This window comes from Rhinichthys klamathensis, unplaced genomic scaffold (assembly GCF_029890125.1).
Source record: "Rhinichthys klamathensis goyatoka isolate OS25496 unplaced genomic scaffold, OSU_Roscu_1.1 h1tg000115l_1, whole genome shotgun sequence".
Classification (NCBI taxonomy): Eukaryota; Metazoa; Chordata; class Actinopteri; order Cypriniformes; family Leuciscidae; genus Rhinichthys; species Rhinichthys klamathensis.
In genome coordinates, this window is record NW_026606652.1 from 1705322 (window position 1) to 1717965 (window position 12644).

At 36.8% G+C, this 12644-nt stretch overlaps 1 protein-coding gene across 3 annotated transcripts in view; it reads left to right on the forward strand.

The window, feature by feature from the left end:
* Window positions 1-354: 354 nt before the first annotated feature.
* The window catches only part of map4k5 (mitogen-activated protein kinase kinase kinase kinase 5), a 50230-nt gene continuing 37940 nt past the window's right edge, over window positions 355-12644 (forward strand). For all 3 annotated transcript variants that reach the window (XM_056254931.1, XM_056254929.1, XM_056254930.1), the window contains exons 1-3: window positions 355-512; window positions 1237-1418; window positions 6712-6769. In XM_056254931.1, the coding sequence (XP_056110906.1) occupies window positions 1311-1418; window positions 6712-6769 (166 nt within the window). In that variant the 5' untranslated portion in view covers window positions 355-512; window positions 1237-1310. The remainder of the gene's footprint in view (window positions 513-1236; window positions 1419-6711; window positions 6770-12644) is intronic.

Here is a 12644-nt window from a genome sequence, read left to right on the forward strand (position 1 = left end):
TAAAACAATTTAAAACAAGATGATTATATATGAAAATATAAGCTTCACACATATTACATATGAAGACACTAAAATAAATAACACCAGTTAATATATATCCTTTCCCCGCCATTATTTATTTTGCAGTATAACTGACAGTATTGTCACTGTCAGTACAATGGTACCATTATTTCTAGTGCAAATAATGCACATTGAAACAGAGTGAATTACAGTGAAATAGATATCGTGTAATGCTCAACATTGTTCTTGCTTTTATATATCATGTTTGTTTTTTCTGTGTGAGTGTGTATCCGTGTGTCTGTGCGTGATTTTGAGTGCGCTGTGAGAGTGTGTTTGAGAGAGAGAGAGAGAGAGAGAGAGAGAGGGGTCTGATCTGATCTGGCTTCAGTTGAAGTTTGTGCTTCTCTCTGTTCCTGGTTGGATGTTTTTTTTCGACGCAAAATGAACTTCGTCATTTAGGAAAACCTCTATATCTTCATGAGGTCAGAGGACAAATATTAATCGCACTAATGGTAAAGTTTAAATCAAAGTTTCTGAATTTAAGTTATTTATTTTGTGTTGTAGTTTGACGCTGTTTATAGCTATTAGCATTAGCTTCGGCTGAACTTTACTGTCACTCAAAGCAAACGGCAGTTAAAAACACTCATTAGCTAAATGCAAGTATATATCTGTAAAATCTGGATTATGCTTTTGATTTGAATGTGTATATTTGTCTTTATAAAATGAAGTTTAAAGCTGAAGTGATTATGTGAGATTAGTTAGCAGAAGTTAGCCGAGTTAGCCTCATACACGGACATTCAGACAAAAAAATATTTTAATTATTAAACTTTAAATAAGTTAAACTCTCTACCTTACTATGAGGGGGATACTTTTAATAACAACCCACCTGTTTTGACAGTTTAGAATTCCTGACATAATTTTGAAACGCATAAATAACTGAAAGTAAAGTTTAAAATACCCTGTATAATATTTATAACGTTTCAAATAAATAATTTTAAATTAAATTAAAATCTGCACCAACTACAGTAGTTTTCTAATAGTTCTGTTTGTTGGAAAAGTCCTTATAAAACGATTATTATATATTATATATATTATTTTGTCCACATATTGCTTCTGCATATTCAGAGAGTATTATCTATCTATCTATCTATCTATGTAACTGTCTATCTGTTTGGTTAAGCTTAGGTGTGCTGCTGGTATTAATGACATGATGTTCTGGTTTCTGTTATTTTTCAGGGGGATGTGGACTGCAGGTCTGTTGTGAAACTGAATCTGGGTCATTAAAGTAGTAAATACTCCAGTCCGACAGGATGGATCCGCTGGGCCGGTCCGGAGGGGAGATTCAGCGCAGAAACCCACAGAACGACTTTGAGCTGATCCAGAGAGTTGGCAGCGGAACCTATGGAGACGTTTATAAGGTACTGTACTGGACACATTATACCAGGGATTCATGAGACAACTCTCTTATAGAGAATGGGAATCTTCGTCACACTGTGTTACATTCTGTGTAGCGGTTGCCATATTCTTGGCACACAATCAGGAGCACACAGTAGCCATGTTTCCATCCACTTGTCAATCGAATTATCTGAAGTTCGGTAAAAAAACCCTCATGCGAATAAAGCTGGTGAAAGTGTGTTTCCATCAAACGGCTTTAAAGCGGATAAAAACCTGTGCGTGATGACCTCACATGCTGTTTTGCGATCAAATTGGTATATCGAATTGATTTGAGACATGTTAAGGTGTTTCCATTCATTTTCTCACCGAATTGCACAACATTCAAGCCAACATTTGCGAACAAAGTTTTACTAGGCAAAATGGATCGCACCATAATAACGTTTCCATCCGCGATTATCGCATAAGCCGTATATCGATCAAGATAAAATCCGATGAGACCGATCGTATTTCATTTGAGTCGATATTTATGAAATTCAATCGAATTTTACTGTTTCCATAAGGCATTTTTCATTCGATATCACTTAATGCGGATAAAAACGTGTGGATGGAAACATAGCTAGTGTCAACAAACACAAATCAGCAGAGAAAAAAAATCTGTTTTTATATTAATACTTTTTGAGAATTGTTGCTTACAATCGCTTAAAATTTTAATATCTATCAAATTGAATCCCTCCCTACGGTCAGACAACACACAAGACCTAATTCATTTCTCTTTTGCTGCTTATTGCTTTGATCGCTCTCAACACAAACCATGTGAAATGTTGTAAGTACTGCCATTCCATCTTAGTTTTACTCCGTAACTCTGATGTCAGTATTTTCATTCAGTCTTGTTCACTAAGAGGCACTTATATAACTGCTAAAATAATAATTACAATATGGTTAGTTCTCATAATGGTGTATCATCGTTATATATTGTCATATCGGACTAAACCTGCTCAATGTTAAAGCATTAACTAAGCCATTATAGACAGAACAGTATGACTTTCTGTTAAACTGCTTTAAAACAATGTGCATTGGAGAAAGTGCCATACAAATAAATGACTTGACTTGAGTGAATAAATATCTATAATATATGATATACATCTATAAATATAAATTATAAAGCCACATTTTAGTTAAGTTGTTTACTTCACTGAGTTTCACTTTCACACTGGAAAGCTGAAAAATCACACCTTTTCCATGCTGGCCATGAGAACGGCTATGGAAGTTGATGACGTCAAGTTCCCATTCTCTGTATTCGCTGTAGACAGTGATATGGGAACCTGATTATATATATATTATATACTGTGTGTGTGTATGTATTTAGTTGTTATTTGCCTTCAGTTTTAGCCAGTTAAAAAAAAAAAAAAAATACTTGTGGTTGTAATATTTCCGTGTTGGGTCTGGAGTCCAGCCTTAGGCCCGTTTTAGGCAAACATTTGCATACAGATGGCTAATGATATGAAGCAGTAGCAAGAGAAAATAATAATGTATGCATTTAGTTAATATTGTTATTTTTGAGCTGATTGGGAAGACACAAACTCTTAAAGTGTGGCAAAGTCACAGTCATGAAATGTTTGACTATTGCACCATCATGCCACACGTGGAATCCTGCATAGATTTAAAGTTCTGAATGTTAAGAGACTCGTTCATTACTTTGCGTTATCCTGCCATGGGTTCATTTACTGCTTTTCCAAATCCCTCAAGAGAAAAAAAGGCCATATACGGTCAGAAAATGTCCCAGCCTGAGAGAAGAATAAGCTTCTGACTATATTAGTGACGTGTGGGTTGCTTGTTTCCTACAAAAGAGCGGTTTGTTTTGAACTTTGATTAGTGTTAATATGTAAATGGACTTAGCGAACACTCCTGTGCTGTTTCTTTTAAATATAAAAACAAACAACAAGATAAAAAAAACATTAGGAAATTAAATAGGTGATGAATTTAGTGGCAAGCATCTCTTTTTATTATTATTATTATTGCTCATACCCGAGTAACAGATTTGAACAAATTAATAATCCTTTTTATTGAACTTTACCATATAACTTTTCCAGCACCGTGTGTGCTATAGTCATCATGTATGATACCTCAAATTGTGCAGTATGTTGAGATGATGTGTGCTATTGCTTTTCTAAGCAATCATACATATGATTTTTTCACATGGTTTATGACCCAGGCCACCAAGAACACTTTAGCAATTGCATGGCAACACCCTGGCACTCTTCAGAAAATGCAAAAATCTAGTTCTTGGTTTATTCTGGCTATAAGCTGAATTCATTTTTGGGACTTGCAGAAAATGTAGTAGAAATAAGTATTGGAAATGGAAAAGGCATTTGGGATCTCTTGAGTTGAACTCTAAATTATACTCAGGAGGTTTAATGATGATAAATCATACTTGATCTCATGGAAACTTTGATCAAAGATTTATTAACTTGCATTTGGCTTGAGTCTGTGTGCAACATGAGTGTTTAATTTGTTTATTTGGAGACTAAACACACACATTGTCCCCCAGGAATTTGGATGTAGCCAGCGGTCTGGAAGTGCTTGAAAATCTGGTGAATTGTTGTAGTTTCCATTCATTCAGCAGAGTGCAGGAGTGTGTGTGTGTCTGCATATTACATTTACTGTTATTGATTGCTGAGCACACTTCCTGGCTTGGTGAGTGTCTGCTGGTTATGTGATCTGAGGGTCTAGCATTGATCCGACCGACTACATTAATGAATGAATGAATGAGGCATTTATATAGCGCTTTCATATGTACTACTGTACACCCAAAGCGCTTTACAATCATATCAGGGGTTCTCTCCTCAACCAGCACCAGTGTGCAGCATCCACTTGGATGATGCGACGGCAGCCACAGTACAACGGCGCCAGTACGCTCACCACACACCAGCTATAGGTGGAGAGGAGAGAGAGTGATAGAGCCAATTCAGTGGATGGGGATTATTAGGAGGCCATGATTGGCAGGGGCCAATGGGTGGAATGTGGCCAGGACACCAGGGTTACACCCCTACTCTTTACGAGAAGTGCCATGGGATTTTTAATGACCACAGAGAGTCAGGGCCTCGGTTTAACGTCTCATCCAAAGGACGGTGCTCTTTGACAGTATAGTGTCCCCGTCACTATACTGGGGCGTTAGGACCCACACAGACCACAGGGTGAGCGCCCCCTGCTGGCCTCACTAACACCTCTTCCAGTGTGTGCTAAATTAAGGACATTTTTCATATGGTCTACAAATAGGGTCTACGGACTTTTTTTTCTCATGAGGGATTTGGCAGGGAAGTAAAATGTTAGTTATTCTTTTAAAACAGCGGAGACATAATTTTGACCAAACAGACAGTTTTACTAAAAATGATAGAATGCAGTAAATAAATAATAAAATACAGTTTAAAAATCACCAAGACAATTTTCCACACTACCTTTTGCTAAAAAAAAAAAAAAATCTTATTTAGGTACACCAAAATTGTTAATTTGAAATATTTTAAATGAACATTTTAAAAAGTTTTATGAATTCAACTGATTAGACATGCTTTTTTAATAAAAAATTAATTAAACCATTAAGACAGAAAACTGAATTTAGGGGAAAATAAACAAAATTTAAGAAAAACATACTAATTTCAGAAATTTTCACAGCAGTGTGTTTTTATTAAATCATGAAAAAATGTTTTGAATTGATTTTTTTTTTCAAATGAAAAGTTTGAATTAAAATAATTAATTTTTGTTTACAATATTTTTTATTTTAATAATCTTAATTTAATTTAATTTAATTTAATCATCGCAAATATTCAGCATAATGTTAAACCCTGGTTGACAGATCAAAATGCCCCAGGGCTGGTTTAGTGGCCACAAACTAGTTTAGGAATTGTATTCTGCTTCATAATGGGTTACAGTATATAGTTTACAGAATGAAATTGTTTTAAAGGGGTGCTATTATGCCCTTTTACGAAGTCTTGGTTTTGTTTTTGGGGTGCACTAGAATATGTTTTCATGCTTGATTGTTCAAAAAACGCATTATTTTTCACATATTTTACATGATTGAAGCGCGGATTTCACAGACGTTTCACAGTGGTATGTTTTTTTTGTAATTTTCTTATAGATGCAATGTTATCCACCATTTAAATATATTTGTCGGAAAACCATGGTAATACAAACCGTAATCGATCACAAAATCATGGTTAATTTTCTTACGGGGCGGTGAACAGTCTTACAAAAGCTAAAGTAAACACTACATCAATACTGTAATGTTAGTTAGCAGGCTAGCGGAGACAAAGCTTTGCCCTTCGTTTACATCGTAGCTATCATTGGAACTGTTAATACAAAACACAACTACAAATAATAAGACATACTTACAAGTTGTGATCCAAAAACAACAGATTGTCCTGACAAAATGGGAATAGCAGCTTACATACTTGAGCTTACAGAGTATACATACTGGTTTAGAGCTATGGGTGCCGTTATCTGGCCTACTTGGTAATAAAAATGTTATTAGAGTTATCTGGTTCAAATAACTGTTTTGAAGCTGCCATGGTGCTACTGTGTTTTACAGTACAGTAAAGATAGTACAAAGCATTTACTTAGTTGTGTGTTGTTATCAATGAATGGTATTGACAAGAATTGGTGGTTCATGTGACCTGATCCTCAGTGAAACAAACACACATGTAACTTCCTCCCAAACACTTGATTTTCTCTCTCAGATGTGGACGTGTCTTGTTGTCTCACACATACCCACACACACAATCATACTTGTTTATTGTACCCGTTTATCTTGCTCAGTCCTAAGATAAACACTTTTTATGCACTGTTAAATGACACCTGCAGATTATGGCAAGTTACACTGTGAAAGGAAACCTGTATATGTCTGGGAATTTTGGAAATTGTGTTTTCTGGAGAAGGCATGGAAATGCATAAAATCTAAAAATGTCTGCGTTTTGTGAGTGCTATCTACCTCTATAAAACTGTTTTTTTAAATCCATATCTAATAATCATAAAACATTTGTGGAAAAGGTATGGGAATTTACTGGCCAAAAAGTGTGGGAACTCTAAAGTTAGTTGTTTAAAAACAGGTAACAAATGGATAACCCTCAAGTCTCTTTTCTGTGTATGCTCATGTGTTTCGATGGCTGTCGACCTACTTCCATTTGGAAACGATGAGGCGGTTTCCACCAGAGACACGGCTCTCACTTACACATGCACATTCCAGTGTTTATTTGAATCGGAAACTATTCTCGCTCTTTCTTTCTTTTTTAATCATTCTGCCCTCCTTGTGTTTGTATTCTGCAGGCTCGAAACATCTCCACTGGAGAACTTGCAGCAGTGAAGATCATCAAACTTGAGCCTGGTGAGTATGAAGCCATTCTGTTGTGCTCTAGGAGGTGTGGTGTGAAGTCTGCGGTGAAGCTCACATGACACATCCTGTTTTGTTCTTACCAGAGCAGCATGAAAGAACAAATTAATGATCGTTTAGACTGATGTACATGAATGTTGGTGGATGTTGTACGATATGCATTTTTCAAATATTACCATACCGGTGCGTAGCTGAAACATTTGCTGCATCTATTCAATGGCCACGAAGAGCCCTATGTAGTGTATTGAGATGGGATCTCGACCTCTATTAACGGCATACACTTCTTACTAATGGTAACTTTTATAACACAATAAATAACCCACACATTTAACTGGCAAATATCATGTTTGTACAGCACTATGATTTCCACAATGCAGAAAACGTGAACGGAATCACAGAATCCATAAGAATGTAAATCGGCATTAAAACAAAGTAGTTGTAAAATAAAATATGAAATTAATGTCTATAATAATATATAGGAAATGGTTTAATAGGTTATGAAATTTGTTTTGTGATGTTAGGATGTCTTCTATGTTCTCGTGTCCTGAGTTTGTTCTTTCAAGGTAGTCTGACAAGATCTGTCTCCACGAGAAAGCAAGTCTGTTCTTTGTGTTCTTGGAATCGAGAAGTCTTTGTGTGGTCACCGTTACCTCTGAGTTTCATACTTCCGGTTTGACTGAACTTACCCCAGACCGTCGTTTTGGAACATGCTTACCTAGAGTAGGCAAGGTGTGGGTTAATCAATTGAGAGTTCAGGGTATATGTGACGGCATGTTCACCTTTCTTTCTGGAATACCCCCCAGATCTGCTCTGAGAGTCGCTTCACAATCATTTCACCATTTAATTTGATAAAACTATCGTCATATCATATACACAGTATTACACACAGAAACTAAGGTCTTCACGACAACCTGTCAAAATAAAAGTTTGGTTTAACTTGAAATTATACCAAAAATATTAGGGCTGTCAGTTAAACGCGTTATTAACGGCGTTAACGCAAACCTATTTTAACGGCGTAAAAATTATCGCGCGATTAATGGTCTTTTTGGCCTAGCAAACTTTGTAGGTTTTTTTTCACATGCTTTTGCAACAGGACGCGGCTTGCACTTGCACTTGCAACACGCAAGGACGTTTTGTTGCTTCGTCGACCAAAGCGCAAGCGGATCTAGCTAGACCGGAAACAAAACAACAGGCACCGCACACACTTGTTAAGGCTTGCGAGTCGGCCAAATAGTTGGTTAACGTTACGTTTTGAGTGGATGACGAGCGCGAGACGCCGAAATGGATGCCAATAAGATTCTGAATGGAAAGTTTACTTTTAAAAAGTTGCCAAATAGTTCCATTGACAAGACCAAAGTGATCTGTGTGTTTTGTCGTTGTGAACTGAGCTATCATCATCGCAGCACGTCCAGTCTGAAATACCACTTGATGATGGCCAAGCACACACACACACACACACACACACAGCTGATGCGTCTTTTCCATGTTGATAAGAGCATTAAAATGAGAATAAATAATGGGACAAAAAGAAATCAAGAGACATTTAGAATAGATAAAAATGTGCGATTAATTGCGATTAATCACGAGTTAACTATGACATTAATGCGATTAATCGCGATTAAATATTTTAATCATTTGACAGCACTAAATAACATATTACTATTGCACAGAAGTGTACTTTTTCAAGTTATAATAATACAGTTTATTAAAATGTACAGAAACTCAGTTTTGAATTACAACCAACCAAAAATAAAAGTTTGGTCTAACTTGAAGAAATGTTGAAAGAAATATATTACTATTGCACTTATTAAAGTAACAATAATAACAATAATACATTTTATTAACTTTTTTTAGGAATATCACACATATAAACAGTTAACTTGCCAATAATAAAGGAATTATAACATTTTAATTTGATTACATTTTAAAAGAATAACTACTATACGTTGTTGTTAGTTGTATAAATTGATTCGATTACCACTATTTTAAGTAAATTTGTATTTGACATTACAATGTTTGTATATTCTTGTAAAATAAGCCTAAACTATAAACCTCCAGAATCTTAAAAAGAAACGTGATACAGATTTTTGATCATAGCGCCTAGCACTAGGCGGATCATGGCACCTCTCAGCAGAGACCTGTCCTGCTATTTTAAACAACTATGAAGAGTTATGCAGGGTTTTGCCTTGCTCAAAATGTGTCTTTGGTTGCATCTCACATGCAGTCTCAATTAGTTAATAATGTACATAATTCTGTAATTGCAAGTTGCAGCATTTTTTGCAGACATTATTGAATTATAGACAAAGCTGTCAGTTTTTTATCCTTGTCAGGACTAACATTTCAGAGCAGTAGCACTAGTGCCACTAAGCTCTACAGATGGTGGCGCTAGCCCTGATTTGGTAGCGCTGGGGGGATTTTTAATCATAAAGTTAATTTAATCATAAAACTACTATTGTTTTGCATTAATAAGTGCAGTTTACTAATAATATTGCATATTTGATTATTGGAAATTTGACAGTAAAGCACTGAGCTTGAATTGATACGTAGATAAAATTAACTAAGTTTTAGTTTGACAAATCATGCACTTTGAAAAGTGCATGAATTTCACGCTTAAAAGGTTGTACTGACCCTAAAATGAATAGTGTAAAAAAAAACATTCAACTATTTCTGCCACAATCCCATGGTTATAGTTAGTGTCGCTACATTAAATCCATTGTGAATATTGGTGATTTGTTGATTGAAAATCTTTCATGGCGCAATGTTTCTCCTGGTTTCCACATCAGTGCTGTTTGATCTGATATCTATGGTTTATAACAGAATTGTGCATTGAAATTGAACACTTCTTCTTCACTAATCTCGCAGTGATGTTATTAATTCTGCAGCGAATTCAAAAGCGTTCTCACTGGATCTCCCAGCACTGTGTAATAACGGTGTTGCATGCTCGAGATCAACCCGCAAGTAAACCTGCAGCTCGAGCTGTCTAATTATTGTCCCGAGCTGATAAACGGTTCGCGCAATGCAGCTCAAACGAGTAGCGCGGTTTCATTTCACATTCGTTTAGTTTGTCGATTGATCTTGAACCGCAGGAAAAAAGGTCGCTAAATGTGACCATCTGGTCGCAGTCTGGAAGCCTGCTTGTGTAAAAGCTGTTCTGTTCTCATGCTCTTATGGCTTTGTTTGACATTAAATATCCCAAAAGATTATTTAAATCATTAAGAGCCTGGTGAAAGAAATAAACATAGTAAAAAAAAAGTGGTCTAACAATGGGTAGAGTCAGAATATGTCAAAGGTCCAGTGTGTGATTTTTAGCGACATCTAGCGGTTCGGTTGCGAGTTTACACTAAGGGCTCAGCCCACTGCTCACCCCTCCCTTTCGAAGAAGCTACGGTGGCTAAAACGGGACAAACATCGTCGTCTGAGACAGCAGAGAATAGCCAGCGTAAACCAAGTTTCTGTACCACAGTCCATTATAAACCACATCATGGATAAAGTTTCAGGTGAGGATCAAGGGTTTTAATACACAATATAATAATAGTAATCAGCTGATTGTCTCACGAACGTAACCAGCACATTCTCCCCACATAGCACACCCATAATACAGCGAGGGAGAAGAACCACATGAAACTATGCAACTATATATTTTTTCTAACAGGGTAGTAAAAGTTTAGCTGGCTAATATGAGCTGTTACTGTGGCTGAGCTGGTTAAAGCGTTAAGCCTTTAAACTCGACGCGTCCGCATGAGCCCAAAGGTGCGTGCGGCAAAAATGACATGATTGTAACAGCGCGCGCGCCTCCGCATCCCCTAGACACCACTTACTACACACAATAGGCTTTTTTTCTCCGATTTTGGAAACTCGATCGACTTAAAATGCTTCCAAGATCGACGGGTTGGTGATTCCTGTAACTGTTTTACGGTCAATGACAAGAGTAGCCTACTAATCAGCTGTCTCACGAACTTAACCAGCACATTTATCCCCACATAGCAAAGCCATAACACAGCGAGGGAGAAGAATTAAGTTACATGAAACAATCCAACTACATATTTACACCACTGACAAGGGAAAAATCACTACTCACGGTGTTTATGACTAGCTTCTTCTAGCTTCCTGCGGCTTCTCTTTCAAGGTAGTGACGAAACGCGCACATGACGTCACAATATGGCGACCTTCATAGAAGGGGATTCCCGCGCCTATGTAGATATAAATGCCTCATTCTAAGGTAATAAAAACATTACGGTTTATTAAGTAAGTTCTTTATACACCACTGAACACATAGTTATGGATTTTATATTGCATTTCTGTTAATAAATACTCAAAAATGTTACACACTGCACCTTTAATTCAGTTCTATATATTGGGTGTTTATTATATTGAGTCTTGACGTCATACCTATTAATAGAGGGTGAGACTCCAAGATTGATCATATGACTACAATCGCGAAATGGCTTAGTGTGTTTGGCGGTCCATGTTTCAGAATGAACTTGAGGTGTGGCACTGTGTGCATTTACACATGATCTGGTGTTTTCAGCGTCTCAGAGCATCTCGGTTTGCAGGAAATGCTGCTCCATACAACCTCATTTCTGTCTGTGCTTTGAGTTTGGAATGCTTATACCGTGTATTGGGAACAACTTGCGGCAATCATCTCTCCAAGTTTGTAATAAGCGCTTATCCACCTATTTTCCTTACGAGCCTAATGTGTTTTAGATTATGGGAGGCACTTCCGGTTTGGGGAAATTCCACTTAAAAGGCTGAAACAAATAATTTCAAATCAAAGTTGTGCTACAAATAATCCTTTTCCAATAATCCCTATGCCAGTATGACTGAATGAGCTGTAATAATTCCCTTCATGTTCCATTTTCAGACCCCTAAGGAGAATAACATAATGCTTGGTATAAAAAAAAGAATCATTGGCATTTCTTACCACTTACACCTAACAATCAGTTCAATATTTTTCCCACAGTTTAATTGGTTGGGATTGACAGGCTTTTATCTACCTTATTTTTTAAGTAAGAGGAGGCGTGGCCATTTCTTGAACGTCTGAGGCTTCCGGTGTCATCTGCTTCCAGTTATTTTAGCTGTATGAAAGGATATTTTGTATCGTGTTCATAAACAGACTAATCGTTTTACCATTTACTGTACTTTGTTATTCTTCTAGTTACATAGTGGTTAATGAATCGAAACTCTCGCACATTCACAGAAAATAGCTTACTTCTGCATTGCTAAATTAGGTGGATAGAGAATGAAGTTATTGTTTCACAAGTGTCCTTGGATGCTTTCTGGTTGCTTGAATTCTGACGTAACCATTTCCAACACGTCTGTAGCAATAGAGGCCGACTGTCCTTTTATAGTACCGTACCAAGTGTTTACTAAATGACGTGTGAGCATTTGTCACTTAGATAGTGTCAGTGTCAGATCGCATGATGCTGAGGATTGTTATCAGATTCTTTTTGAATGATCTCTGTTAGTGATTCAGTGTCGTGTGAAATCATACAACTGAAGGTGTTAAGATTTGCTAGCAACTTGTCTAGATTGGTTAAAGCAGTGGTTCTCAACCTCTCCTGCAGGGACCCCCTGACACACCATGTTTCTGTTTTAACCCTGAAATGGCACACCTGATTCAATTAATTAAAGGCTTAATGAGTCATTATTAGAGTAGGAAGTAGGAATTAGTTAATTGATCAATTAGTCAACTACTCATTAAGCCTTCAATTAATTGAATCAGGTGTGCCATTTCAGGGTTAAAACAGAAACATGGTGTGTCAGGGGGTCCCTGCAGGAGAGGTTGAGAACCACTGGGTTAAAGTAACACTATGTAGTTTTTCAACCTTCATAATATATTTCCAAGTCTCTTGTGATGGTACATCGACTT